Raw genomic sequence first — 27,330 nt, forward strand, 5'->3', positions numbered from 1 at the left:
TATACAGCCGGACAGGATATCCATCACATACCGGGGACGTCCGGATGAAAGCAGAAGGAATAATAAATATCAATAAAAAAGTATAGATTGGCCCAATTGTAGCAAAAAATTTGTTGTGGGAGATTCCAGGATTTCGGAGTAATGCGATTGCTGTTCTGGAGCCGCATAGACAGATGACGCGCCAAAGTCCGCATGAACAAGTAGCCTTTGCCGACACACAGCAAGTCCATGCTGGCCTAAATAGTAGGCTAGATGATTCTGAGCTAGAGACAAAGAGAAAGAATTGTCAATGTTCTTTCTTTCAATGAATGTCTTACTCAATGCTACTGCTACTCCGCAGTGCATTCCCCGTGTTCATACTAATCTGCTATAGCTGGAGTCGGGCTGGTACTGCCGAGTGTTACCTCCGCCGACGTGAGCCCCCGACTTCCCCAACGCCCGCCCTCTCTTCCTCCCTTCCACCCCACCCACCAACCGCCACCATGGAAGGCCGCGGTTTGACTCTGCGGAGCAAGTCTCGTCGTCAGCGTCCCCAGATCAGCGCACCCAAACCCATCTCCGGCCCCTTGCCCGCCAACACCAGAGCCCCCGATGCTGGTCAGGCTGCCATCCCCACCAACCGTGAAAGAGCTCCCCAGAGCGATGCCACCTCCGACCTCGTGAAGCGGCGGTACTCTACCCGATTCAATGCAGCTCCCGATTTCGATGCCAACGCGCCTCCGATCCCAGCCCTGCCGCCACCCGTGCCAGGCGGCGGGTATGGTGGGCTGGTTGCCCCGTCGGCCATCTCGCGACAGCCATCCCCAGCAGACGGTGCTTCCCCTGTGCCCAAGGTGGATCTGAACGCCTTGCGGGATCCGAGTCTCCCTGTCGAACGATGTAGGTCGTACCATCCGAAACCCACCCAACGTGTCCTTTCCCTCTAAATGCTGACATGAATTTGCCATAGATGTGGCCGGCCTCCTGGCCAACGCGTCCGAGGAAGAGATCCAGAAATACCAGGAAAGCCTCCGCAAAGTCAAGAACCGAACATCCACCGATCTACAGCAGAATGTCTACCAGAATCGCACTCAGTTTATCAAAATCAGTCGCGAGGCCGAGAAACTCAAGGACGAGATGCGCACCCTCCGTACCCTCATGTCCGAGCTCACAACGGCTCTCGGACAAACGTCTGTGGGCAACACTCCGAACCCCATGTCGCCGACCGATGACCACTTCCCCAAACGCCATTCGAACCGTAGCTCGGTCGCAAATCTCGAAAGCATGTGGAGCGTTCAATTGCAGACGCTGTGGAAGACAGTCGAAGGATCCCAGAAGTTTTTACCGGCGGTTCCGGGACGACACATCGTGCTAGAAACCGGTCATTGGGCGGAGCTGGACTCGGCCACCTGGAAGCCCAAGCGGCCCGTCCACATCGTTCTGTTAAACGACCACCTCCTGGTCGCAGCCAAGAAGCGGAAGCGGGTCGATCAGAGCCATCCCAACCATCGTGGCCCCGTCCCGACCAAGCTCGTTGCAGAGGAATGTTGGCCCTTGCAAGACATCGACATGATTGATCTTGCCACCAATTTGGGCACAGGCGCTGCGAGGGAAGAGGCGCTCGATCGTGGCATTGGGAACGCGATCAGCATCCGGGTCGGCTCGAAGCCATTCACCTACCGCCAGGACAAGCGCGACACCTCCACCAAGAATGAGCTCCTTGCAACGTTCCGCAAGACAGTCGAGGATCTGCGGCGAACCCTGCGCTCCGAAACCGAGGCAGCCAGCAAACCCCTTGAGGCATACGGATACCTGACGGGACGACATCTGTCCAATTCGCACAAGTCGGAATCGTTCGACTTCGGAGACACTCCGCGAGACAAGTCCGAACTTCGGATTGATGTTGATGGAAAGCAGCAGAACCTCCGCTGGGTGGAAGGCCAGGTGGATGAATTGGACATCGACATTGCTCTCCAGCGGTTCGAGGCTGCCGTATCTAGCATTGAACGACTGCGCAAACTAGCCAAGGGACTCAAGGGAAATGCGATTGCTCAAGATGTGATTAATGTCAAGGTGGATGAACGAGCCACGCGGCTAGCCGGCATGCTCTCTCGCGCCTTGGTGGACACCCAGTCCTTCCCTACTGCCACCAAAACGAATGTTGGCTGGCTGAGCCGCCTGGGATTCGAAGATCAGGCACGGGAAACGTACTTGAAGGCACGAACCGATGTCATTGCCAAGCGCATCCGGTACGTTGAGATTCACGCAGGTTTCTCTATTCAATTTTGTGCCCGTTGCTGACTTACACTCTCACAGGGCATGCGTATTCGAGGGCGATCTTCCTCTCTACATCTTCCAAATCTCCTATGTTTACTTTTCATTGATCAAAAACACGATCAGTATTTACCAGCAGTGCTTCCCAGGTGTGATGAGCAGTTCCTGTATCCGCTGGGCTAAGCACCACTTGGATGGATTCAATGGTCTGCTCAGTCGCCAGTTGAGCAGCGTTCAGCGCGGCACTTCCGTCTGGCAGAAATGCCTTGACATTGTCCATGAGCATGCCGCTTTGCTGATAGAAGTGGGTGTCGACTTTACCGACCTGGTGGCACGAGGCTTGGAGGATGGCGAAGATGGATCGCGGGTCGTCCAGCCCGATAAAATGACAGCCACGCCCAGCGCGCCGGCCATGATTTGAAGTACCATGAAACTACTAGCTTAAGCAGGGCAATATACCAGAATACCAATAGATCGACCGAATCACTCTCTCTGTACCTCTAGCCGTACTGGTTTCACAACTGTGAAAGAAGACTTGCGCACCGTCTGCATTTCCTATATACGAGAACAAGAAGGCCAATTCTCGCTGGACCACTATATATTCCAGATAGTGGGAGGCATCAAATCCCGTACGATCCATACTTGAAGTGTTGCAATCGAGATGGATGCCCGATACAACTACAGGTACAGTATGAACCAAGTCAAAGTGTGAAAATGCAATTCTCAAGTTCGATCTGCTGGAATCCAGCATCAAAGGTGATGAAAATATAGACAAAGCGACTTACAGTTAAATATTCAAGGATGACAAGGATACTACTTTGTTAATAATACGAGCTCATAGTTCAACATCTTCATCCCGGCCTGGCACGGGAACCCAGGGCGAGAATGATCTCCATGAGGTCGGACAGCATCTCTTCCTGTCGATGGAAGAGTTCCTCCAGTCGGTCTGGATGGATCGCCATATGGGCCTCCAGCTGGCGGAGACCCCCTCGCCGCAATTAAAACAACGCTGCTACTAGAAATGTTAACGCTTACTCCCTGCAGCCCCGGGCACTAGAGGTGAAAGATAGGACAAGGACATACCAGTATCTTCTATTCAAAGCCGCTGTAGTCGACGTTGGCCAGCGGGACCGAGCCCGTAGCGGGAGCAGGAACCGGGGCCGCCGCAAGTCAGGTTGTTGCGAGCATTCATCTGCTCAGGAACGCGACCCAGGCAGGACCGTAATCTTCACCACCTTGAAGCATCGTCGTTATTTATAAGTCCGCTCTTTCTCTGGGAATTTGGTCGAACAGAGAAAAATACATACGGGAGTTGCCCCCGGTGGGCATGGCCAGGCCTGCAGGAGGAGGTGCCACAGACACCGAGACAACCTAGCCAGCATTGGACCTTGCAAATTTCACCGGACGGAGGGTTATAGCAGCCAAAGCTCACTTCCCAATTTCAGTTGGAATCAGTCATCGAAACAGTCACCCAAACAGTCTCCTGAACAGCCAGCTGAATAGTCTTCTGAATAGTCACCTACCTGCAATAAGTCCCTTTCCCGCCCTGGTCCTTTCTCTTCCTGCCGCCCAGCCGATCAGATAGCGACTTTGCGGATAATCGTACAAACCAGGAATTGTTTTGCCTTTCCCTGACACTCGTCTGACTAGTGAGCATTGAGACCAACGACTCTCGGAAGAGCGATAAGCCATTACCTCAAGAGATCGCCCAGGAAGTGAAGTTGCTAAGCACGGGTGGGTATGCGAGTGGTGCAACAATGTCCAGGGCTGCTCTCAGACTCTCAGCTCTCTCCGCTGGTACCTTTTCACCTACATCCCACTACGTGTGTGATGTCTCCCATGAGGGCTGTGGACCATCTAGGTAGCCTCCAGAATCCCCAGCTGAAGCATCCACGACAGTTCACACCGACGTGGATGCATCATGGAAGAATATGAACTGGTCATCTCTGGCGCAGGTATGGTCCCCTTTACTCTTAATCCCCAAGCATTTTCTGACAAAGTTACCTAGGTTTGAGTGGCCTGACCGATGGCAAAGACATACGTTGAAGCATATGCCGCGGCTCGCATCTTGATGGTGGTTTCTGCATCTTAAGTCGGTGGAACCTGGGCCAAAGAGAGATTATACCCCGATCTCAAGACCAACAACCTGATCGGAAGCTACGAGCTCAGCGACTTTCCGATGGAATTAGATCGCTTCCAGGTATCATCAGGCTCTCATAACCCCAGGCGAAGTTGTTCATCAATACTTTGACCAGCTTGCCAAGCACTTTGGCCTTTCCTTTTGAATACGGCTATAACAAATAAAATAAAGTCATCGTTACTACTAGAAGATGAGAAGTGTCTACTTACATTGGTAAAGTTGAATCCTACCTCAACGCAGGTCGAAGCATACGAATGGTGGCTGCCACTAGTCTGACCTCTGAACCACACATGCCTATATTCGATGGCCAGGATGATTTCCGGTGACACTTTTTCCATTCCGGAGGTGGCCTTCATTATCTTGGGCCCGATCGCTTCCGTCTGCTCACGGTATCGGCCGCGCGACTCATATCGACTTGACTGCACTCGGTTAGGCCCTTGCCTCTGGACCAGTCATGCTGGTTATCGCTGGATTCGACATTTCCTGACTTGGCTCGCTGCTCGTTTCCGCGAGGTGGTATATCTGGCAAATGTTACTCGATGGAGCGAATACGCACGTAAGCCATCCGGAGATCCAGAAAACTAAGACCGTGGTTATCGCCTTTTTAGATCGGAAATTTCCTGGGTGTCTATAACTACGACAGCGACTGGTTCCGTTTTGTTCGCGAGGGGAGAATACGCGTTCATATCGCAGAGATCATGTCGCTCTCATTACACACAATTGAACTCTCTGATCGAACAACCCTCAAGGCTGATGCGCTCATTTGCTGTTCCGGCTGGAAGGCCATCCGGTCCGTGGAATTTCTCCCTACCGGTCTTGAGGAACAGATGGGTTACCTGGGCCATTTCACAAGAAGGAGAAGCTGCTACACACAGTACGATCGCAAATATTAAGGGATGTTCCCATTCTATCGATCTTGCCAAAAATTAATCCACCCCAGGGCATCGCAGGTGGTTAAAATACAACTGTGAGACCGGTTAAATCGACGATCAGACCATACTGCTTCTATCGCTTTATGATTCCTCGCGCGCCTAGGATCAAAACTCGCAACATCGCATTCATTGGTTCTCAATTGTCGATCAACACGGCAGTCATAGCATAGGTGCAAGCACCATGGTTGGCTACCTACGTTAACGATTGATACCCCATTTGCATTTGAACCACATTCATCCCTCGATCCCGCGGCAGTGGAGTACGAGACTATGCTTCACAGTGAGTATATGAGAATAAGACATCCTCCCGGGACTTGAGAACTTGGGGATCGCTGCCCCCAATATGGTCTTTGACTGCCTTCCTTACACTGATCTGCTCTTGAATGACCTAGGCATGAATTTGTTTCGAAAAAGCGGATTCTAGCAAGGAATATTCTCCAGCTAAGACCCAGCTGACTTTTCGGGGCTGGTCCAAGAACAGATGGGCGGAATCAAGGACCTCGGAGGCAGATGTTTTGTTCTGGCTACGCCATGATGCTCGGTTTCCCGCAGAAGTAAAAGTCAGGATCAACAATATCAAACAAACTGCTACGTACTTTGGAATCTACTTCTTTGCGTCACACGCTCCTTTTTGATTCCTTATTTTCTTGTTATTTCACTGCGGAGACTTACGGCTTGGATATCACGAATTTTATGAATATCACGAAGATCGGGGATGGCAGCCCCCGCCCGATGGTGTGATCGGCTGCCGCGATTGTTCATCCTCGCACCTTCGTCGGCCAATCTGAAGCATTTGAATGTCGAATACTGCAGGGTCTCTCGGCCGGGTTGAAAGTTCCACGGGGATGATGCAATTCCGCAACACGAGGCTTGCGCGTGGCCCACGCAGGATGAGGTGCTAAAGTTAAGGTTGGCCACGTTAAAAAGCTAGGGGACTTCTGCACGATTTGACTTGACTCAAATTTGTGATCAAATCTCAGTGACATATGAAGCCTGGCTCCTAGCGATCTGTTTCCTGGGATTTCCGCTGTCACAATGTCTGATTTGGCCGAAAAAAAGGAAGCCGGTTCTGATGCCACGACTAAGGATGCGGGTGACTCGCCCTCCTCCAGCAGCCTCGCAGAGACCGTCGGAATCAACGAGACAAAGTTACTGCGAAAACTCGACTATCGACTCTTGCCTCCTTTAACCATTCTCTACCTTCTCTCTTTTCTGGATCGGAGCAATGGTGCGTTCCGGGATTGCTAACTACCAAATGCTATTTACGTCGCGATGAATTAGGGGAACTAACGAGGTATATTATATAGTCGGCAATGCAAAACTAGAGGGGATGACTGATGATATCAACATGTGTATGTGAATTTATATGAGCGAAGCGAATTGTGGATTTTCTCTAACTGTCTATATAGCAGGAGATCAATATCTCACGGGCCTGACTCTATATTTCATCGGTTATGTCCTTTTTGAAATCCCCGCCAACGTCGTCCTCAAGAAAACTACACCAAGAATCTGGCTCCCCACACTCACCTTGGTCTGGGGCGTGGTCGCTACGCTGCTCGGTGTCGTCCAGAACTATTCCGGCTACCTCTCTTCTCGATTTTTTCTGGGTGTCGCCGAGAGTGGCCTTTTCCCCGGTGTGGTATTCTACCTTTCCATGTGGTACAAACGCAACGAACAGCATTATCGTGTTGCCTTATTTTTCAGCGCAGCTAGTCTGGCAGGCGCTTTTGGTGGTATTTTGGCCTGGGTCAGTAATACATACAGTATCTATCATTCCGTGGTTATGTTAGAGACTAACCTATCGAACAGGGCATTTCACATATGAAGGGAGTCGGAGGATACAATGGATGGAGGTGGATTTTCATTCTCGAAGGGCTCTTGACCGTTGTTGTGTCTGCCATCGCATACCTCTGGGTTTACAACTACCCCTCTACCGCCGAGTTTCTCACTGAGGAAGAACGAGAATTCATTCAATTTCGCCTCAAAAATGACAGTGACGCTACGCGCGATGAACAATTTACATGGCAAGCAGTACTGGATGCATTCAAAGACCCTAAGACGTGGCTGTATGGTCTTGGATTCCATACAATGAGCTTGCCACTATACACTCTTTCGCTCTTTTTGGTTCGTCTACATCCTTAAACCTATTAACTGATCGGTTCCACACTAATACTGTGAAAAGCCTACCATCATTAAAGAGCTGGGCTATTCTGCGGCCGAGGCACAGCTATTGAGTATCCCTCCTTACGCAGTAGCCTTTGTGACAACCATCGGGGTTGCTATACTGTCTGAGAGAACGCATCTTCGTGCGCCTTTTATTATGGGATCGTCTGCCTTTGCTTGTATCGGATATATCCTTCTGATTTCGCAGCATCGAGCTGGGGTATCCTATCTCGGTACGATATTTGCAGCTGCAGGTATCTACCCAGCGGTGGCCATCGTTCTCTCCTGGCCCGCCAATAACGTATCAGGACAGACAAAGCGGTGCATTGCAAATGCCATGCAAATCTCAATCGGAAATCTTGGTGCCGTATTAGGGACACAGTTATACCGGACTGAGACTAGTCCCCGATACTTCCTTGGGCATGGATTCGCGCTAGGGTATTTGGTCGCCAACATCATCGTCGTGGGTATTTTGTGGAAGGTCCTTCACAAAGAGAATGCCGAGAAAGACCGCGTGCGTGAAGTGCGAGGGCTTCGACCTTTGATGGGGGACATCGGTGATGCGGAAGGTGACTTCTTGGGTGACAAGGATCCACGGTGGATTTTCCAAACGTAAGCGACGGGCCTACGCTGTATCAAAATCTTAGGAACAGTGATAAATAAATTGTCACATCCCAAAGTCGCATCTAGCTGCCTGGGATTTGCATGGACAAACCCTCTGTATATACACTTAGCAGTCGACCTAACCGCATTGGGCGGGTGCTGGATATCTGAAGCACCAACGGGCCTCCTAGCACTACGGGACGTATACCTATCACTCGGGGTTCTTCTCCGGAGACCAACAATTAGTCCACTACCACAGCAATATCGACCCCTGCTGCCCGCTCGCCGAAAGTGTTGTTTACTCAGAATCAATTAGCCTCGTCGGATTGTTTCTTCACGTCGTGACATCAGAAATTGTCAGCAACTGATTCAATTTCTCAAAGTTTTTATCTATCGTAACTTCTGTCTATTATATTATTATCTTCTCTATTTACCTCTATTCGTGTGATGTTGTGTTTGGCGTTTCAGGCAGTTTTTCCGGCCAGTATTTCTGTACGAGAATCTTCTTGTTGATCTTTCCCATAGCATTCCGCTCGATGCTGTTGACAACCTTCAACATCGTAGGAACCTTGTATGCCGCCATGTCATGCTTCAATTCTGCGCGCAGAGCTGGGAGCTCCAGAGGAGCGGACTTTGCATGATATTAGCCACGTCCTGGTAATCTCTCGGGGTACGAACTTACTCCTTCTCGAAATTTGACCACTGCCGCAACTCTTTGTCCCCACTCCTGATCGGCCAGTCCAACCACGGCGACCTCTTGAATCGAATCCAGAGCCAACATCTTACGCTCGACTTCGAGGGCAGAGACCTTGTATCCCCCGGATTTGATGATATCGACAGAAGCACGCCCTTGAATATAGTATGCACCAGTTGTGTCTCGTTTAGCCACATCACCCGTCTTGAACCATCCATCGGAAGTGAACTCGGAGGATGTCGCTTCAGGCCTGCGCCAATACTCGATGAACACATTGCCTCCCTTGATTTCAATCATGCCCTCTTCATCATCCTCTTCAATAACCCGACCATCCTTGGTCAATCGAACCTCGACACCAGGCAAGGGCCAGCCGACGCTGCCATCGATTCGCTTTTCCACTTCGAGACCACAGCTCAGGGCCATGCCAATCTCGGTCATGCCGTAACGCTCCAGTAATATCTGGCTAGAAATTTCCGAAAACTTGGCTTTGATCGGCGTTGGTAGAGCTGCAGACCCAGAAACGATCAGTCGCAAGGCCTGTACGCCGGCCCGGGCCGCATTCTCTTTATCCGTGCCACGGATATTCGCATCGAAATAGTCGTTCAGACGGGAGTAAATGGTGGGAACTGCGAAGAACATAGTAGAGGAGCCGCGATCCTGCCAACGACTCCAGATTTCGGCGGGGTCGAACTTGGGTCTCATTTCGACGGTCGTACCACTGAGCAGACTCGCGACCAACCCATTCACAATACCGTGAATGTGATGGAGAGGAAGTACATGGATCAGGTAGTCAGAGGCCGAGTACTTCCAAGCTTTGATGAGAGAGGTTGCTTGAACTGTGATGTTTTCATGGGTAGTCACACAACCCTTTGGCCTCGACGTGGTCCCGGAAGTATAGATCATGAGTGCCCGTCGGTTAAATGGGAAGGATGGGGAGAAGGAAGGCAAAGAGGGGTTGTCATTGCGACTCAAAGGGTCCAGACCCAGGAAAATGACATTGGCCGAGCACCCTTTTCGCAGCGCGGGTGCGATTTGCTCGAATGCGGGGTGGATAATAACCAACGACGGGTCCGAGTCTTCAATCACGTAAAGTAGCTCCGGGACAGGGTGAGATGTACACAGAGGCACCGCAATTCCTCCCGCGGCCCAGGTTGCCCATTGAGTCACCACATAGTCGTAGCCGGTCGCCAGGAAGGCAATGCGTCGCTCGTTCAAATCCGACAATCCTAGTTGCTCGAGAATGCCCTTCCGCAAGGCGGCGGCATCTTCGAGAAGCTGGGTAAACGTAAAAGACTGCTGCTTCACCGAGTCCACGACAGCCACCCTCTGGGGATCGTTCTGCGCATGTTGCTGCGCGGCTACAAAAATCGGCAGCTCAGGGACCGGCATGATCGCGTCCTATCGGGACGAGCGTGGGAGTAAAGAGGGATAGATGGACAGGGGGAGAGGAGAGAGCACGCAAGGATGTTCGTCAGACCGATTCGGCAAGCTGGATATCGGCGTCCATATTGGCGCCGATCGGAGGTTAGATTTGGATGCCGAGGCCCCGCACTACGGCGGACGATAGACGAAACCAGTATTCTGCTATGGCCCCCTGCCATACGAATGTCGCCCGAGTCCACAGTCACATGACCCTGATGATCGAACACAGGTGAAAAGATGAGCTTCCACAGTGCAGCCCACCTTACGTTTACTTTAACCAACACACCTCATCCCTCCTGCCTCGTGAAGTAGATGGTGGAGTGTTAGGGGGGGGTTCAATTACAGCGAGAAATGGAGTCATGTGATATCCATGCGAGTTGACTTTCTCAATGCCTAGGATAATAAAAAAAGTTGCACTTTTCACAGTCGGAATAGCTTCAAAACTGAAAACAGTATAATAGCGTATGCATGAACCCCAGGGGTGGGGGCCTTAGGTCTACGAACGAATAGCCTGAGTGACTGAGCTTGTATGCGTAAACTACGATACAGGCGACCGCCAAGGCGGCTTCAGGCGACTTCTAAGTGGTGAGAAGATTAGTATATGCTTACGAAGTCATTTTCGGATGGCGTTTAGTTATTTTCCGCCGTACCCCACACAGACTTCAGTTCATATCGTGATCCAGCGAAAGGTTTAGACTGTAGCATTAGGGATGTTCTGAGAGCGATCGAGCAAGCGCGATTTCATTGATAGATCATTGTCACATTGTACGGGTGAAGTTTTGACCTCGGATTTGTTCAGTCCCAACACTACTAGTAGTGTTCCTGATCGGCATCCCAGCGGCTATATGTAATTCCCTGTCCTACGCTAGACAGCTAGTATACTCATGCACCCCCGATCCCACCACAAACTTCTTCTCCCCCCGACCAGGTGGCAATTTCACTGTGGCTTGCGTGTTTGGTGGCACTTGGACCATTAGGTGAAAGTTTTTTTTGCTTTTCGGGGCAGCCATGCGTCCCGCTGCTTTCATCGAGGGTCCAATTTGTCGACACACGGCCATAAGGGCTGATGAACTGCGTCGAGGCCTTATTCAGTCCACCGCCAGGGCGAACTTCGACGTTGAATTTTTTCCACCCCGGCTCGGCTGGGGTCAATCCGCCAATGTTCTCATGCATCCAGCTTCCAACAGACCCAACCGCATAGTGGTTGAAAGATGTCATTGACCCGGGGTTGACGCTTCCATTTGCCAGCATGCTATCCCAGCGCTCCCACGTCGTGGTCCCATTCATGACGACTTGAAACAGCCAGCCAGGATCCTCTTCCTGTAACAACATGCCATAGAACGCATCGGCTGCACCATACTCAGACAATGTATGGCCGAGGAGATGGGTTCCGGCAAAACCTGTGCCGACCTTGTAATCATTTCCCTTGACGATTTTGACCAGTCGGTTGATGGCAGAGTCATACTGGGCCGGACTTGAAAAGAGGCGGAAGTACAAAGGTAGTGTGAGCCCAGTCTGTGTCTCATTTGCCAAAGTTCCATTCTGAGAAATCCATGCATCTTGAAAAGCCTTGGTCAGTTTGGAGCGCGACTTGGCATAGTGCTTTGCGTTCGGAAATAGAGAAAGCGCTGTTGACATATTGGCCAACATTTCAGTACTGTGAATCAGATATGCATCCGAGACGAGATACTTGTTCGTTGTGGCGTCCCCAGGGTCATCTGCGGGTGCTTTTGGGTCTAGCCAGTCTGCGTACTGGAATGTCGATCGGTTCCAAAGACCATCCTCATTTCTGAGGACACCCTTATCAATCCAGTCTTTGGCACCGGCATATTGCTCTTGCAACATGTTTTTGTCTGCAAAGGATTGGAAGAGCTGCCAGGGCACGGCCACAATCGAGTCTCCCCAAATCGAGGTCGCAGTCGATCCTCCAAGAACATCAGGTACGACAAATGGAGGCGAGTCTATGATACTTTTTAGCATGGCCCATCATCGTATGCCAAAGTTAAAGCCCTTACAGTTATTCTCCTTCTGCTCTGAACGTGCATCTCGGAGCCATCCGCGGAGGAAGCCCCCGGTATCAAAGAGGAAATTCGCGGTCCGGACGAAGGCATGAATGTCGCCAGTCCATCCCAAGCGCTCATCACGTTGAGGACAGTCGGTAGGGATACTTAAAAAGTTGCCACGCATACTCCAGAGGATATTTTGGTGAAGTTTGCCGAGGAGAGGGCTCGAGCAATCAAAGAATGCGGTCTGCTCCATGTCCGTGTGAACCACAATCGCAGTGACCGCGTCGGTGTCCAGCGAACTCTCGGCTGGCCAGCCCTCGACCTGAACATATCGGAATCCATGGAAGGTAAAAGATGGCTCCCATACATCGTGGCCCCCCGAGAGGGTTAGATTGTCGGTTGCCTTGGCAGTTCGAAGTGGACGCGTCGCAACCTCACCGTTTTCCATGACTGGCAAGTTGGTTAACTCGAGGATCTTATCAATATTTGATGGGATGGCATACCTTCAGTATGAACAAAACTGATGTTTTGCCCTCTCGGGCCTTGGACCCGAATGCGCAACCAGCCGACCAGATTTTGACCAAAGTCCAATACAGTCTTTCCCGAGGCACTGGAAAACACATCCACGAGTTTATGCTCTTGCACTCGTCTCACCGGGGGTGCGTCTGGGGCAGCCAGAGCGTCCTTGGAAAAGTTCAGCTCTCGGACACCGAGCCAGCTGGACTGGTCGAAGCCCGGGGAATCCCAACCCTTTTGCTCTAGCCTGGTGTCGTAAACCTCGCCATTATAGATCTCCGAAGAGATAATCGGCCCCGTACTTGACTTCCAGGTGTCATCACTGGGGATATAGGTCGTGGTCCCATTGGAGTTTGTGACGGCCAATAGACAGAGCACGCCCAAAGTATCGCCATAGATATTACGTCTTTCATTCCAGCCTAGACGACCTGAGAACCATCCCTCCCCAACCGTGATGGCAATCGTGTTTTCTCGGTCCTGAAGCAGGTCCGTCACGTCGTAAGTGTTATACTCGTGACGATGGGTGTACGACTGCCAGCCCGGGGCCAGGTAATGGTCGCCCACCCGCTGGCCGTTCAACCGAGCCTCGTACAAGCCCAATGCAGTGATGTATAATCGAGCTGCAGACACATCCGGATCCACGAGAAAATCCTTTCGAAAGTAGATCGGTCTGTGGGTGGCGTTGACTTCGGTCGGTCGGTCGGAAGCCACGACAACCGCGCTTTGCCAGTCAGCGGTAGTCAAGAGTCCTGCTTCGACCGAGACTGGCTCCGACCATTCGCTACTGGGTTGATCCTTTCCTCCTGCCGATTTCACGCGGATGGTAGCCTGTTCTCGCGACTCCAGGGGCTCGCTGGGCCAGGGAACAAGCACGGATTCGGGAGAGTTGACGTGAAAGTCTTCCACTTGCCCTTTTCGTTGGATCTGGATATCGTATGAATCCTGATGCCAGTCGGAGACCTGCCCATCGAACCGCCAGGAAATTCGGGGAGAAGCTTCGCCAATCCCCAGGGCCGTTCGGTGGTGCTCAAAGGAGACCTGGGAAATCGAGAGGGCCATGGTGCTGAGGTACTCGACTGACAGACCTGAGAGCTCAAACCGTCTCACTGTGGTCACCCGTACCTTATATACTGCGAGTACCTGCCAGATAAGTACCTAAGTACCCTCCGGGCCTCTTCTTCTAGCCAACTGCCGTTTTTTCACCCCAGAAATGTTTCGCAACCCCGCATGCGATAATCCGGGGTCTCTTAGCAAAGCATCAAAGCCAGCGGGCGGTTTGCATATCGGTGCGAGATGTGCCGAAGCTCATCGTCATTCCCATGCTGCCAAGACGAGGGCAGATTGAAACTCGTCGGATCCTTTCTCGATTGGGGCCGCTCCTAGGGGTTAATGAGCCTGCGTGCAAGCTTCACCCCGCATTTCGTGCCAGTGTGCTGCTTGGCAACAGACTGCGCTACGGTCTAATATACCCCGAGACATGCACATCCAGAATGTTAGGACTGAGCTCCTTTTGGGAAGCTAAGTAGGGAGTGAGTTTGATACCGCAGCCGATACCGCAGCCGGGGAACTTCACCCGATATACGATTATTGTTACTGTTACCTTCCATGGACTTGGACTTAACTGACGTTTTCCCAGCCGCTCTCGTACGATATGTACTTACCTCTGATTCCTGCATCTCTCCCCTACTCCCCAGTCAGTGTCTCTCCTTGATCCTGTCGATATCGGTCGGTAGGTCGCTGGACTTTGACGAAGTACTCGATCATTTGATCGATGAAACTGGTCAAAGTACCCGGTCCCTCGGTCGCGGGAACACTCGTCGATACACTTTGTAGACTGGTAAAAGAGTAAGTGCTAACTTTTCTAATAGCGCCGATGCTGCAAATGCGGCGCAAAGGATCACCTCGCTGCGGACTGCCAGACCTAACTTATACGGTTGGTTGATCAGGCCGGCGTCCAGCAGCGGCCGTTCGGCCAAATCTTCCGGTTTCTTGCTGAGGCTGGGTCCTCCTCAGTCACCCGGGAGAATATGCAGCGGCTGGAGGCGCAAATGGCAGCTAGCTTTGGTCGACTGGAGGAGATGCTATCGGACCTCATGGAGGTCATTCTCTCCCTCGCTCCTCGTCCCCTGTTCCCTGCCTTCCCTGAGAGCCAGGATAAAGATGTTGAGCTTTAAGCTCTTATTATTAACCTTGTAGTATACCTATCTCTGTATATTTAAATCGCCTGTAGACAAACGTTTTTGTAAGTCGCTTTGTTGTTTTTATTATCATCTTTGATGCTGGTCTCCAGCAAATTGAACTTCACAGTTGAGAGAATCGTTGATGTATTTCGAGTGTTGATATCACGGACAGACGTCTACAATTACACTTGTGAAATCCTTGAATTCTTCTCACGAAGATTCATATCTGAGATGTGACTTGTACCGACTCACTGCAGTTTGCTTCAATGCTGATGATTTTTGTGAGTATCCGAATCGAGCCAGCATAGACCCACAGGTCGCCCCATAGCAAACATACAATAGAAGTTTGATGGTTCAAGGCACAGCAAATTCGAAATGAAGAGATGTCAAATGTTGAAATTGAAGTCAAATGCAATGGAAATAAAAGATGCCCGCAATGATGAACCCAATGCCCCAGGACCCAAAGAAAGCAATCCAAAACCAAATTAAACACACGCCAAACACACGCCAAACCGAACACACGCCAAACAAAACGACAGACATAAAGTCGTAACACATGTATGAACAGAAATTGAAAATAAGATAGTATACAGCATACATAGAACGGGTCATCAGGTTCATGAAACGGAGATTGTCTAATCTATACAGCTCGCTTTCTATCGTGGCAGCTGCACCTACGAGGGATATCCAGACAGGCTTTTAGAACAGGAAAGTGGAAAGACATGACATGCGTGAAATGGACGGCGCGCTTTTTGGAAGTCCCGGTCTCAGGGAGGAAGGATTATGAAAGATGGAAAAATTTAGGGGGCCAAGACCAGGGCCAGCAGCGCCATGCGGCAGTACAAGCCATATCTCATCTGTGAAATCCGTTAGAAAAGCTCGAGTAAAGAATGGTAGGGGGAATAACGCACCTGGCGGAAGTAGGCGGCCCGCTGATCGAAGTCGACCTCCTCGGCGATCTCAGCGTTCCGGGGCAGAGGGTGCATAACAACCATGTGGCTCTTGGCGTGCTTCAGAAGAGCGTTGTCGATGACGAGGCTGTTCTTCAGGCGCTCGTACTGAGCAAGGTCGGAGAAGCGCTCCTTCTGCACACGGGTCGAGTAGAGGACATCGGAGCGGGCAACAATATCGGGAGTCAGCTCCTCGTACTCGCCAAGCAGTTGACCAGAGGCCTTGATCTGCTGACGAACATCATCGGGCAGGGCAAGCTCCTTGGGCGAGACAAGCTGCACACGAACATCGTAGAACTGGAGCAGCTTGATCAAGGAGTGCACGGGGCGACCGTACTTCAGATCACCAGTGAAGGTGATGGTCAGACCGGTGACGGTACCCAGCTCCTCACGGATGGTGAAGAGGTCCAGGAAGGCCTGGGTCGGGTGCTCAATAGAGCCGTTACCACCGTTGATGATGGGGACCGGAGAGAACTTGGCCGCAACGTCGGTGCTGCTGGGGCTGGGGTGGCGCAGAACCACGGCGTCACCGTAGCAGCCGAGGGTGCGGATGGTGTCCTGAAGGGTCTCACCCTTCTGAGTCGAGGAGTGTTCGGTCGAGATCGGGATGGTGCGTCCACCAAGACGCTGCATAGCGGCATCGAACGAAGCGGAGGTGCGGGTCGACGGCTCGTAGAACAGGGTGGCGAGGACACGGCCCTTGAGGATGTCAAGAACACCCTGGCGTTGAACACCAAGGCGCATCTCCTGAGCGACAGTAAAAAGCAGGTGAAGGTCCGCGCGAGTGAACTGGTTCACGGACAGTACGTGTTTGCCACGGAAGGGAGAGCGCGAGAGCATCTCGTACAACGAGGAGGAGAGCTGGGCCGACGGGTACAGAGGGGGGCCAAGCTCGCCAACAGACGGGACATTGGCATCCACACCGCGGACACGACGACCGGGAGTGCCAGACAAGGAGGTGTGACGCTCCAAAGAGCTCTCGGGGCGAACCATGGGAGTGGTAGGTTTCTGCACAGGAGAGGTAGGAACGATACGGTGAGACGACATATCGGTACCCTTGACAGCACTGGGGATGACCTCGTTGTCTAGGCAAGCCGTCTTGCCCTGGAAAGTGACACGCTGGACGGAGCCACGCATCATCTTGCCATTGAAGGGCGACCAAGCATTGCCCTGGAAGATGTAAGGGCGGTCAATCTCAATCTCGAGAGAGGTATCGGCCTGATCGTGCAACTCGAAGATCTTCTTGGGGTTGTCATAGAGACGGGCAGTGATATCCTCCACGGTAAGACGACCCTCGGCGACGGCAGTGAAGAGAAGCGGAAGAGACTCAGCAATACCGACGGAAGGCGTAGCATCCTTTCCAGCAAGCTGGAATGGAATGCTACCAATAGAGAAAACATCGATGGTGCTCATATGGTCCCAAAGTGCCTTCTGGTCCTCAGCAGAGGGGAGGAAGCGCAGGCCGGGTAATCATCACGCGAGAGGAAAAGACAGAAGACGGAGACATCGCAAGTCACTTTCAGGCCCTTTTCCTTGCTCAGGGCAATCAGCTTGATGTCCTCCTTCGAGGTCACGCTCATGACGTGGATGTTACGGCTGTGCAGGCTGGCCAGCAGCAGGATGGAAGCCAGATCGGTTCCCTTGGCATCGGTGATCAGGGGCTTGCTGGAAGGCCAAGCACCGAAGTGGTTGGTCACAGTAGCCACCTTGTTGATGTTGCCAGAAAGGTGGTTGAACGGGACGAACAGAGAGCCAACCTCACCAGTCATCTGCGTGATCTGGTCCGAGTTGGTCTCAGTGGCCGCGACCGAGATGTTGAAGTCGCAGTACGACTTGTCCTGAGCATTCTGCTGAACGATGGCCAGATCGGTGGCTTGAGTAACCGAGCTGTCGACGCCGACGGGCATGACCCGAACCATACTGAAACCAGCAGCAATTGAAGCCTTGGTAACAGCCTCAAAGTCCTTGGAGCCGGGAGTGACAAGACCAGGGACAAAGGCAGCAATGTTGATCAAACCAGGCAGGACCACAGTGCGGTGGCTAGTCTGGAAATCGGTGGTCTGGATGTTCAGAGGATAGTGACGAGCAATAGCTTCGATCAGGATCTTAGCGTTCTTCACGTTCGTCACCAGGGGGGTCTGGTAGTCAACGGCCATACGACGTGTACGGTAACCCTTGGACATGTAGTTGGCAGGACGGCGGAAGCGGTTGTTCGACGGCAAGTTGATATACAGATCAATCAGGTTGTTCGACAAGTGCTGGGTCAGAGAGTACTCAGACTTGATGTCATCCTCCTCGCCGGCCAAAACCTCCAGGTACTTGACAGGGACTCCGTTCTCCTTCAGGAAGTCGGCAGTTCCAGAAGTGGCGAACAGGTTGTAGTCAAGCTGGTGCAGCTTCTGGATGGACGGCAACATCTCCATCTTCTCCTTGTAGGATCCGATAGAGAAGAGAATGTTGCGCTTAGGCAGGCGGAAACCAGTAGACAGCAAGGCCTTGAGGTAGGCCTCGTACTTGTCACGTCCGAAAGAAGCAACCTCACCAGTCGAGGCCATCTCAACACCAAGAACAGGATCAGCACCCGAAAGACGGGAGAAAGAGAACTGAGGTACCTTGACACCGCAGTAGTCCTTGGGAACGTTGACTGGGGGGTACTCCTGGAAGGGAATGCCGATCATGGCCTTGGTGGCCATCTCGATAAGGTCAACGCCCATAACCTTGGACACGAAGGGGAACGAACGCGAAGCACGAACGTTACACTCGATAACCTTGATATCGTTGTCCTTGGCAATGAACTGAATGTTGTAGGGGCCAGTGACATTCAGAGCATTACCGATCTTTCGGGTGGCCTCCTCGATGCGGCGGACGGTCTCGGGGCTGAGATCCTGCGGGGGCAGAATGAGGGTGGCATCACCAGAGTGCACACCGGCGTTCTCGACGTGCTCGGAAATGAAGTGACCAACCATGACACCGTTGCGGGCCACGGCATCCATCTCAATTTCCTTGGCATTTTCGATATACTTGGTGATGACGACAGGGTGGTCGCGTGAAACGTCGGCAGCCTGGTTCAGGTAGTTCGCCAAGTCGTGCTCGGAATAGACAGTGTTCATGGCAGCACCAGAAAGCACGTAAGAAGGACGAACCAGCACAGGATAGCCGACCTTGTCACAGAAATCACGGGCTTCGTCAATGCTGGTGAGCTCCTTCCAGGCAGGCTGGTCAACCTCGATACGATCCAACATGCGAGAGAACTTGTAACGGTTCTCAGCACCATCGATCATCTCAGGGGAAGTACCCAGGATGTTCACGTTCAGACGGTGCAAAGGCAGCGCAATGTTGTTAGGGGTCTGGCCACCCATGGAGATAATCACACCGCTGGAAGTCTCCAGCTGGTAGATGTCAAGAACAGTCTCCAGGTTGATGTTTTCGAAGTACAGGCGGTCGGCCTCGTCGTAATCGGTACTGACGGTCTCAGGGTTATAGTTAACCATGATGGTCTTGTGGCCCTGCTCGCGAAGGGTGCGAATAGTGCGAACGGAGCACCAGTCGAACTCGACGGACGAACCAATACGGTAAACACCGGAGCCAAGAACCATGATGCCGTGGTCGTCAAATTTCAGATCATGCTCGGAGGCATTGTAAGTGAGGTAGAGGTAGTTGGTGACCGCAGGGAACTCGGCCGCGACGGTATCAATCTGCTTGACAATGGGCATAATACCGGCTTCCACACGCTTGCGACGAACAGCCAGTTCGTTTGAGCTCAGGAACTTTGCAAGCTGACGATCAGAGAAACCCAGCTGCTTGGCCTGACGGATCATAGGGATGGGCACGCTGGTAGCATTGAAAGCAGTCATAGACTTGCCGAAATCGCTCAGACCCTTCAGGCGGCTCAGGAACCACTTGTCAATGTTAGTCAGCTTCCAGATATCATCCACAGTATAACCAGCGGCCATAGCATTGGCAATGGCGAACAGACGCTGGTCAGATGGGGTTTGGAGTTCGCCCTTGATAGACATGAGGGCATTAGTCTCGTTGAAGCCGTAGTTATGGAAGTCAACGGACCGGATGGCCTTCTGAATGGCTTCTTCAAAATTACGACCAATGCTCATGACTTCACCAACCGACTTCATGGACGAACCCAGCTGAGTAGAGACACGGGTGAACTTCTTAAGATCCCAGCGGGGGATCTTGACCACACAGTAATCAAGCGATGGCTCGAAGCAGGCACAAGTGGACTTGGTCACAGAGTTCTTAATCTCGTTGAGGGGGATACCCAGACCCAGCTTAGCGGCAATGAAAGCAAGCGGGTAACCAGTAGCCTTGGAAGCAAGAGCCGAGGAACGAGAAAGACGAGCATTGACTTCAATAATGCAGTATTCCTTTGAGAATGGGTTCAGGGCATATTGGATGTTACATTCACCAACAACACCAAGGTGGCGAATGACATTGACCGCAGTAGTTCGCAGCATGTTGTAGTCCTCGTCAGAGAGGGTCTGGGAGGGGGCGACGACAATCGAGTCACCGGTGTGAATACCGAGGGGATCAAAGTTTTCCATGTTGCAAACAGTGATACAGTTGTCCTGAGCATCACGAACGACTTCATACTCGATTTCCTTCCAGCCCTTCATACTGCGCTCAATGAGCACTTGGGGGCTAACCGCCAGAGCCTTGGTGCAAAGATCCTTCAGCTGATCCATGTTCTCTGCGAAGCCGGAGCCAAGACCACCCAGGGCATAGGCGGCACGAACGATGACGGGGAAACCGATGTTCTCCACCACCTGCAGAGATTCCTCGAGAGTAGAGGCGGAAGCCGACTTGGCGCATTTCTCGTTGATGGAGTCCATGCTGCGAGCAAACAGCTCACGATCCTCGGTAGTGATGATGGTGTCGATGGGAGTACCCAGAACCTTGACACCCAAGGCCTCGAACTCATCCTTGAGCTGGATACCGACTGAGAGAGCAGTCTGACCACCGAAGGTACAATAGATGGCATCGGGGCGCTCGTGCTTGATGACCTTGCGTACGAAGTCGGCGTTAACGGGGAGGAAATAGACCTTGTCAGCCAGACCTTTGGAGGTTTGAATGGTGGCAATGTTGGGGTTGATCAAGATCGTGTAAATTCCCTCCTCCTTCAGGGCCTTGATGGCCTGACTACCGGAATAGTCGAACTCTCCAGCCTGACCGATACTGAGACCACCAGATCCCAGAACCAGAACCTTCTTCACGTGCACACGGGGTGCGGCCTTGACATTCTCAGCCTTGGTGCCGCCGGGGAACTCCACGGGCTTGGTGAGAGCATCAGCAGAAGCCATAGTCTTCTGAATAGTGTTGATGAAAACGTCGAACAGATACTCGGTATCACGGGGACCGGGGGTGCTCTCGGGGTGGAATTGGACACTGAAGAAGGGACGAGCAGTGTGGCGGATACCCTCGTTGCTGCCATCGTTGGCGTTCACGAACAGCTCCTCCCAGCCATCCTGAAGGCTAGAAGCATCCACAGCGTAACCGTGGTTCTGCGAGGTGATGTGGCACTTGCCAGAGATCAAGCTGGTGCAAGGAATGTTGTGACCACGGTTACCGAACTTCATCTTGGAGGTGGTGGCACCGACAGAGCGGGCAATCAGCTGGTGACCCAGGCAGATACCGAAAACGGGTGTGCGTGCATCCTTCAATGTCTTGGCCAGGTTGTTGATGGTGGTTGTGAGAGTGGCGGGATCACCGGGGCCGTTGGATACGAAGAGACCGTCGTAGTCCTTGCCGGCCAGGTTGGGGAAGTCGTAGTCCCATGGGACAACCATGACCTCAACGCCGCGGGTGAGCAGGCAGCGCAGCTGGTTATATTTCATACCAACGTCCAGGCACAGAACACGGACGGGGCGGCCCGAGGGGTGCTTAAGAGCAACATCAGCGGGAGGAGTATAGAGCTTGGGCTCGCGGATGGAGACTGTGCAAAGCAAGATTCACGTTAGTAACCTTGTTATCTGATGTCTGATCCGATGCATAGGGTCTATTGACTCACCCTCATTCACAAGGTTCTTCGTGTTAGGATCCACCCACTCAAGCTTCTCGAAGTGGGACTTCCAAGTAGCAGCATCGACGGCGGCGGCCACCTCCTTGGCGACATCGGCCTTCTGGAGCAGCATGCGGCCCAGCATGCTACCCTTCTGACGGATACGCTTGGTCAGTGCACGGGTGTCAACGCCGTGCATGGCGGGGACTCCCTGCTCCTTGAGCCACTGGCCCAGAGACGACGCAGCCAGGAAGTGCGAGAAGTCCTCGCCGGCATAGGTTGCCACCACCAACGCCGCAACGTGGATCTGGCTCGATTCGAAGTATGAGGGGAGCTTAAGCAGCTCATCGACTTGCTCCCGAGATGGCACACCGTAGTTACCGATCAGAGGGAAGGTGATGACCAGGATCTGGCCGCGGTAGGAAGGGTCGGTGATTGACTCGGGATAGCCGACCATACCAGTCTGGAAGACCAATTCACCAGCAACGCTCTTCTCGGCACCGAAGTTGTATCCCTGGTAGACGGTACCGTCCTCGAGCTCGAGAGCCACGAGGCGATCGCTTCCTCCCCGAACGGGAATGGAGGCAGGGGCGATGAGAGCACCGCTGTTGGCGTCCATTGTGGGCAGCAGGTCCTTGTTGGTCTGGTAGGCTACTGGACCACCCGCCTTGGGACTCGTGGGCAGGACCGGATCCTCTTGGGACATCACAATTGAAGAGAAAGAAAGAATGAGGGGACAAGTCCTCTCGGGGACGATGTGTGCTAGCGCAAGGTCACTCTAGCACAGCATCCACCAGTCAGACTTTTTTGGGCCTCCTTTTTTTGAGGGGTTTTTTGTGGGGTAAGGGGAATTGGGAGGTATGAATTGAAGAGCAGCTTCAAGAGCTGAGGTATGAAGGAGGAGAAGAGCGAGGCGATGGCAGAATAAATTTTTCGTGCCGCTGCCGGCGCACCGACTGTTCGTCCGGAAGCGGTGGGCGGTGAGCCGCCTTCAGAATTTTCTGGTGGAGCAATTGAGTCATTGGATCGGCAATTATCTGTTGCTCTATTTTCGAATTGTTTGAAATAAAACTTTGAGGACATGAGGGTGTCTCCAAGGGACTCTTATGGCTCTCCTTGTTTGGATGGCATTGGTTTGTTCCCTGTTTGTAGTACATTACATGTAGGTTGCACTGTCTGTGGCTTGCAGGCGGTGAATGATAAGGCGCGATAGTCTACAAATTTATATTGACCTGTTCCACCAAGCATTCCCACCCTGAGACAAAAGTGCTTCGGTCGAAACAAAGCATCTCTATGATTGGGAATTCGCAGGGCACACGAGTGGGCCGTCGGTTAGGGCAGAAGCCTCGGACGCGGTTTGCCGGCCATCGAACCAGACATGGACAATATCGAACTATCAGTACATACGACCGATTTTGCATGTACTGTTCGAGTCTGACCTGTGTTTCCCTCCAGCGCGTTTCTAGATACACAAATAGAGCCTAAGTCCTACCTGCTCTTCCAATTGGAGGATTGATCAGAACTATATTTTCGTACCGAATCGACTTATCAACCTATCGACGATGCCTGGTTAGCGACCCAAGTTACCTAACCACTGGCATGTATCGTCGCACGTGAATATCATCACATCTATATCCTGCGCAACCAAAGTAGCCCAAAAGGCCCTCCAGGCGCCGAGCTACAGGACCCGAGAGGCGACAAATAAACCATGCGCTGTGTACACTACCTTCAAACCGGATCTCCCGACTGCGCGGTCAGGTGCGCTGCGCCATGACGTCCGACGGGTGTGGAGCCTCTGATCTCTCTAGATCTGCGATAGCCCTTCGCTGGGATTAATCGCTCGCACTGCCCGCCAAAACTCGACGACCTTGCATTTCCCCGGATTCTGCCCCTCGACTCCCTCCTCGCTTTCCTCGCTCTGATTTCCCCTGGCGTGCTCTGAAATCGTTGCCGTCGACTATTCAGATCTCTTGCCATGCGGACCCGCGTCTGAAGTTGTCCACGATGCTGGCTTCTTTGCTTCGCCCAAGACCGCGGCGCAACCAAATCGACCAGACCTCGTTTGCCTCGCCTTTCAACCCCAGTGACAGCAATAGCTCGCCCTGGTTCCGAGCGGCGGCGCAACGGGGTGGTCGACGCGCTCGGAGACCCACTACCTACGACGCGCCCGAGCTTCAGGATGTGTATGAGGAAGATGTGGACGTGGACGAGGATGAGGACTGGCGGGATGAAGATGAGGATGAGGACGATCAACCCATTGAGTCGACGCCCCTTCTGCCAATCTTCTCTGCCTCAGTGTTAGGTACTGTCGTCGAATCCCCTCCCCCGGCGCAACCTCGCTGCTGGGCCTTGGTCCCCAGATAACATGGCATCTATGGAATTGAAGCTGACAAATATTTACACGCGACAGATGCGCTCCCCGTCTACGATATCACCCATGCCATTCGCCCACTGATTGCCTCGCGCTGCGAGACTACCCTGACATGGGACCAGTTGCGCTCCCCGCAGGTCTCGCAATTCCTGATCAAACCAATCCAACAAAAAATCATGTCCGCACATCTTTCGCGTGCGACACTCTATGCCCTCATGGCCAATTGCCTTCAGTTCGAGAAAGAAATTCAGCTCAATCCCGGAAATAGTGGTGCCAGTCAGACACGTGCGATGGTGAGCGAGCTGCTGGCGATTAAGCTGCTCCGGGAATACTCGACGAGAGACTTGATTGACGCGCTGTCCTATGAGTTCTACCCTCTCCAGGGCCAGGATTCGTCAACGGCATGGAGCTCGGGTCTACGGGGAAAGCGTGGAATGGGGACGGCACGGATCTCATGCCTCGAAGTGGCGATTCGAGCTCAGGCCAAGCGATTCCTGGCTCATCCAGTAGTTGTCCAACAGCTGGAGGCCATCTGGGCTGGGACGATTGTCTTTCATTCTGCTGCTGATAACCTACATCGCCGCGCGAACGGCGTGTGATCCCAACTATGGGACCTCTACAGACCAGAATGAGAGCCAAGTACCTGCCCCGAGCAATGGAAGTTTACGTCGCTCGGTCACATTGTACAATCCCCGCGATGCTTCCTTATTCAAGCTATCACGGCTTCGGGTGCCACGCTACCGACAGTTCCTGTCGACGGTCTCTTTCGCTGTGTTGCTGGGGCTCTTCCTGGCGGTCTTGGAAGAACGAAGCCGCCAGATTACATCCTTAGAAGTCGTTTTTTGGTTCTGGAGTACTGGCTTTATGCTGGATGAAGTGGTCGGTTTTAACGAGCAGGGATTCAGTCTCTACCTAATGAGTTTCTGGAACCTGTTCGACCTGGGGATTCTGCTTCTACTCTTCTGTTATTATTGTCTGCGGATCTATGGTGCCTTCTTGACTTATCCCCGCAACCAGCAAGTGGCCAACCTGGCATACGATGTGTTGGCGGCAAATGCGGTCCTGCTCTTTCCGCGTCTCTTCTCAATCCTTGATCATTATCGGTACTTCTCGCAACTGCTGATTGCGTTCCGCATAATGGCATCCGATCTGATCGCAGTTTTCGTATTGATCATCATTGCATGCAGCGGCTTCTTCGTTGCTTTCTTATCCTTTGGTGATGACAACTCCCCGAAGTCTGTTGCGTATGGTTTGTTTCAAATGCTGATGGGCTTCACGCCGACTGCATGGGCGATGTGGGAAGAATACAATCTGCTGGGACGGACTATATTGACCGTCTTCCTCTTCATTTGTCACTTCGTTGTCGTCACCATTCTGATCACAGTTCTCACGAACTCCTTCATGCGAATTGTTCAGAATGCGAACCAAGAACATCAGTTCTTATTTGCTGTGAATGCGATCTCGATGGTCAAGTCTGATGCCCTCTTCTCCTACGTGGCCCCAGCAAACGTCATCGCATGGCTCGTTACGCCTTTCCGGTACGTGATGCCGTTTCGTGAGTTCATCCGACTCAATCGAACCATCATTAAAATCACTCATCTTCCGATCCTGTTTACCATCTGCTTCTATGAGAAGATGATTCTCAGTGCCAAAGTGATCGAGCCGACAGATCTCGTGGAGGCAAATCCCAATACAAGGGTACCTGACCCCACGCAAACCTGGCGACCGAGTCGATTCCGAGCCTTCAGCACGAGGGCACCACGCCTAGTACGGGAGCCATCTGTTGCCACCTATCAGAAGGATCAGGCATTGGAAGAGGTTTTCCGACAGCCTTTTGGCGAGGAGCGGATGCGAGAGCCTCCAAGCACCATGCGCAAGCAGCAGACGAACAACGTGATCAAGGACTGGATGCAGGAGATCGGGTCCGGCCCTGCACATACTACCGACGAGCAAGATTCCGCCGCCGATCATCTGGAGATGCCGACTCGTCGACTTCCGTTTCCATTCCGTAAGACGCTCACTGCACATGGGCGTGACTTCACGGTGGCCACTCGCTCTGTGGCATCCAACCCCGAGGATCGAACCAGCCTTATTGCCAGTCCAGCCTTCAACCACCATCGAGGAGATTCCGTTTCTCCCACACGCACCCGGCAGTTATCGCAACATACAGATATGGAGGGAGACGACGAGCTCACGTCCGATGGTGGAGAATCGCGTGATGAGCCTTCCGATAAGGAGATTACCAGTGACGGCGATCAGGCCGTTGGGAGCACAGAAAAAACCACCCCGAAATTCTACAGCTCGCGGCCTTCCACAGCAAGGATGCTATCTCGTCGTGCCAGCCCTACTCGCCGGCCCAAGCATGTTCGGAATATATCCGGCGTCACCATGCTCTACAATCCTGTCGGATCATCCAACGAAGACACCGAGGGCCGAGCCACTCACCCTCGGCCCAACGAAGATTCCTCAGACGACGAAACTGGCCGCTTGCCTCTGGTATCGACATCGGTCGATCAGGGCACCATCAAAAGACATCCCGTCAAAGCGGCAGCTACACGCAACACTTCCGTTGGCCTGAATCCGATGTCTGTTCCCGAAATCGATGGTCTATATCTTACCGACCGCGCCCGATCTGCTCGGCCGCAGCGATCTCTCCTGTTCGATCTTGGATCTGATTTGGGGGACAACAAGGCGGTGGTAGGTGCCTTTACCGGTGGTGTCCCCTCCAGCTTCAACACTCAGATGGCGTTTGCGACTGGTAGGCTCCGGCGGGATGGACCCAGCCAGACTCAAGACATGCTCAGCAAGTTAGTTCTGGCCCGCATGAATAACATCGAAGAAGGATTCCGGGAGGTGATTAAAGAGGTCAAGGACCTGCGACGGAATGAGTCCAGTCGAAGCGGAAGTCGTAGTCGGACTGATGAACGAGTGCGCGAGAAGAAGAAGCGCGTGGAGAAGAAGGACAAAGACGCGAAGAGGCACCGACCGCAATCAGAAGAGAGTCGAATCGGCCGTGACGGTCGTCCGTCCAGTGAGCTCAAGGAAACCGATGATGTTCCCCGATCTGCTTGATCAGGACTCGGCTTTTTT

The 27,330-nt window shown here is 52.7% G+C and overlaps 10 protein-coding genes across 10 annotated transcripts; 7 read left to right on the forward strand and 3 right to left on the reverse strand.

The window, feature by feature from the left end:
• Nucleotides 1-482: 482 nt before the first annotated feature.
• N7532_004891 (exocyst subunit EXO84) lies at nucleotides 483-2,674 on the forward strand (the record flags this gene model as incomplete). Its single annotated transcript, XM_056617385.1, has 3 exons — nucleotides 483-879; nucleotides 950-2,228; nucleotides 2,296-2,674. 3 exons carry the CDS (start codon nucleotides 483-485, stop codon nucleotides 2,672-2,674), a joined length of 2,055 nt encoding a protein of 684 aa, XP_056473544.1.
• A 1,500-nt stretch (nucleotides 2,675-4,174) lies between these two features.
• Nucleotides 4,175-4,504, forward strand: N7532_004892 (uncharacterized protein; the record flags this gene model as incomplete). Its single annotated transcript, XM_056617386.1, has 2 exons — nucleotides 4,175-4,208; nucleotides 4,347-4,504. 2 exons carry the CDS (start codon nucleotides 4,175-4,177, stop codon nucleotides 4,502-4,504), a joined length of 192 nt encoding a protein of 63 aa, XP_056473545.1.
• Nucleotides 4,505-4,705: 201 nt separating this feature from the next.
• N7532_004893 (uncharacterized protein) lies at nucleotides 4,706-5,286 on the forward strand (the record flags this gene model as incomplete). The annotated part of the gene is made up of 2 exons (XM_056617387.1): nucleotides 4,706-4,909; nucleotides 5,002-5,286. The coding sequence occupies 2 exons, from the start codon at nucleotides 4,706-4,708 to the stop codon at nucleotides 5,284-5,286; spliced, it is 489 nt and encodes a 162-aa protein (XP_056473546.1).
• A 3-nt stretch (nucleotides 5,287-5,289) lies between these two features.
• On the forward strand, nucleotides 5,290-5,495 carry N7532_004894 (uncharacterized protein; the record flags this gene model as incomplete). Its single annotated transcript, XM_056617388.1, has 2 exons — nucleotides 5,290-5,360; nucleotides 5,387-5,495. The coding sequence occupies 2 exons, from the start codon at nucleotides 5,290-5,292 to the stop codon at nucleotides 5,493-5,495; spliced, it is 180 nt and encodes a 59-aa protein (XP_056473547.1).
• An 865-nt stretch (nucleotides 5,496-6,360) lies between these two features.
• On the forward strand, nucleotides 6,361-8,104 carry N7532_004895 (allantoate permease family MFS transporter; the record flags this gene model as incomplete). The annotated part of the gene is made up of 5 exons (XM_056617389.1): nucleotides 6,361-6,553; nucleotides 6,633-6,677; nucleotides 6,735-7,072; nucleotides 7,135-7,449; nucleotides 7,508-8,104. 5 exons carry the CDS (start codon nucleotides 6,361-6,363, stop codon nucleotides 8,102-8,104), a joined length of 1,488 nt encoding a protein of 495 aa, XP_056473548.1.
• Nucleotides 8,105-8,527: 423 nt separating this feature from the next.
• On the reverse strand, nucleotides 8,528-10,174 carry N7532_004896 (acyl-CoA synthetase; the record flags this gene model as incomplete). Its single annotated transcript, XM_056617390.1, has 2 exons — nucleotides 8,528-8,722; nucleotides 8,774-10,174. 2 exons carry the CDS (start codon nucleotides 10,172-10,174, stop codon nucleotides 8,528-8,530), a joined length of 1,596 nt encoding a protein of 531 aa, XP_056473549.1.
• A 915-nt stretch (nucleotides 10,175-11,089) lies between these two features.
• On the reverse strand, nucleotides 11,090-13,788 carry N7532_004897 (alpha-L-rhamnosidase; the record flags this gene model as incomplete). The annotated part of the gene is made up of 3 exons (XM_056617391.1): nucleotides 11,090-12,168; nucleotides 12,223-12,663; nucleotides 12,717-13,788. 3 exons carry the CDS (start codon nucleotides 13,786-13,788, stop codon nucleotides 11,090-11,092), a joined length of 2,592 nt encoding a protein of 863 aa, XP_056473550.1.
• A 151-nt stretch (nucleotides 13,789-13,939) lies between these two features.
• On the forward strand, nucleotides 13,940-14,903 carry N7532_004898 (uncharacterized protein; the record flags this gene model as incomplete). Its single annotated transcript, XM_056617392.1, has 5 exons — nucleotides 13,940-14,015; nucleotides 14,366-14,373; nucleotides 14,424-14,458; nucleotides 14,598-14,662; nucleotides 14,743-14,903. The coding sequence occupies 5 exons, from the start codon at nucleotides 13,940-13,942 to the stop codon at nucleotides 14,901-14,903; spliced, it is 345 nt and encodes a 114-aa protein (XP_056473551.1).
• Nucleotides 14,904-15,709: 806 nt separating this feature from the next.
• On the reverse strand, nucleotides 15,710-22,891 carry N7532_004899 (bifunctional carbamoylphosphate synthetase/aspartate transcarbamylase; the record flags this gene model as incomplete). The annotated part of the gene is made up of 5 exons (XM_056617393.1): nucleotides 15,710-15,766; nucleotides 15,821-17,290; nucleotides 17,377-21,803; nucleotides 21,879-22,647; nucleotides 22,823-22,891. The coding sequence occupies 5 exons, from the start codon at nucleotides 22,889-22,891 to the stop codon at nucleotides 15,710-15,712; spliced, it is 6,792 nt and encodes a 2,263-aa protein (XP_056473552.1).
• A 982-nt stretch (nucleotides 22,892-23,873) lies between these two features.
• N7532_004900 (uncharacterized protein) lies at nucleotides 23,874-27,312 on the forward strand (the record flags this gene model as incomplete). The annotated part of the gene is made up of 3 exons (XM_056617394.1): nucleotides 23,874-24,171; nucleotides 24,280-24,833; nucleotides 24,955-27,312. The coding sequence occupies 3 exons, from the start codon at nucleotides 23,874-23,876 to the stop codon at nucleotides 27,310-27,312; spliced, it is 3,210 nt and encodes a 1,069-aa protein (XP_056473553.1).
• Between the last annotated feature and the right edge of the window lie 18 nt (nucleotides 27,313-27,330).

The sequence above is a fragment of the Penicillium argentinense genome (genome assembly GCF_028826775.1).
Source record: "Penicillium argentinense strain IBT 30761 chromosome Unknown utg000005l_segment0_segment0, whole genome shotgun sequence".
In the NCBI taxonomy this organism is placed as follows: domain Eukaryota; kingdom Fungi; phylum Ascomycota; class Eurotiomycetes; order Eurotiales; family Aspergillaceae; genus Penicillium; species Penicillium argentinense.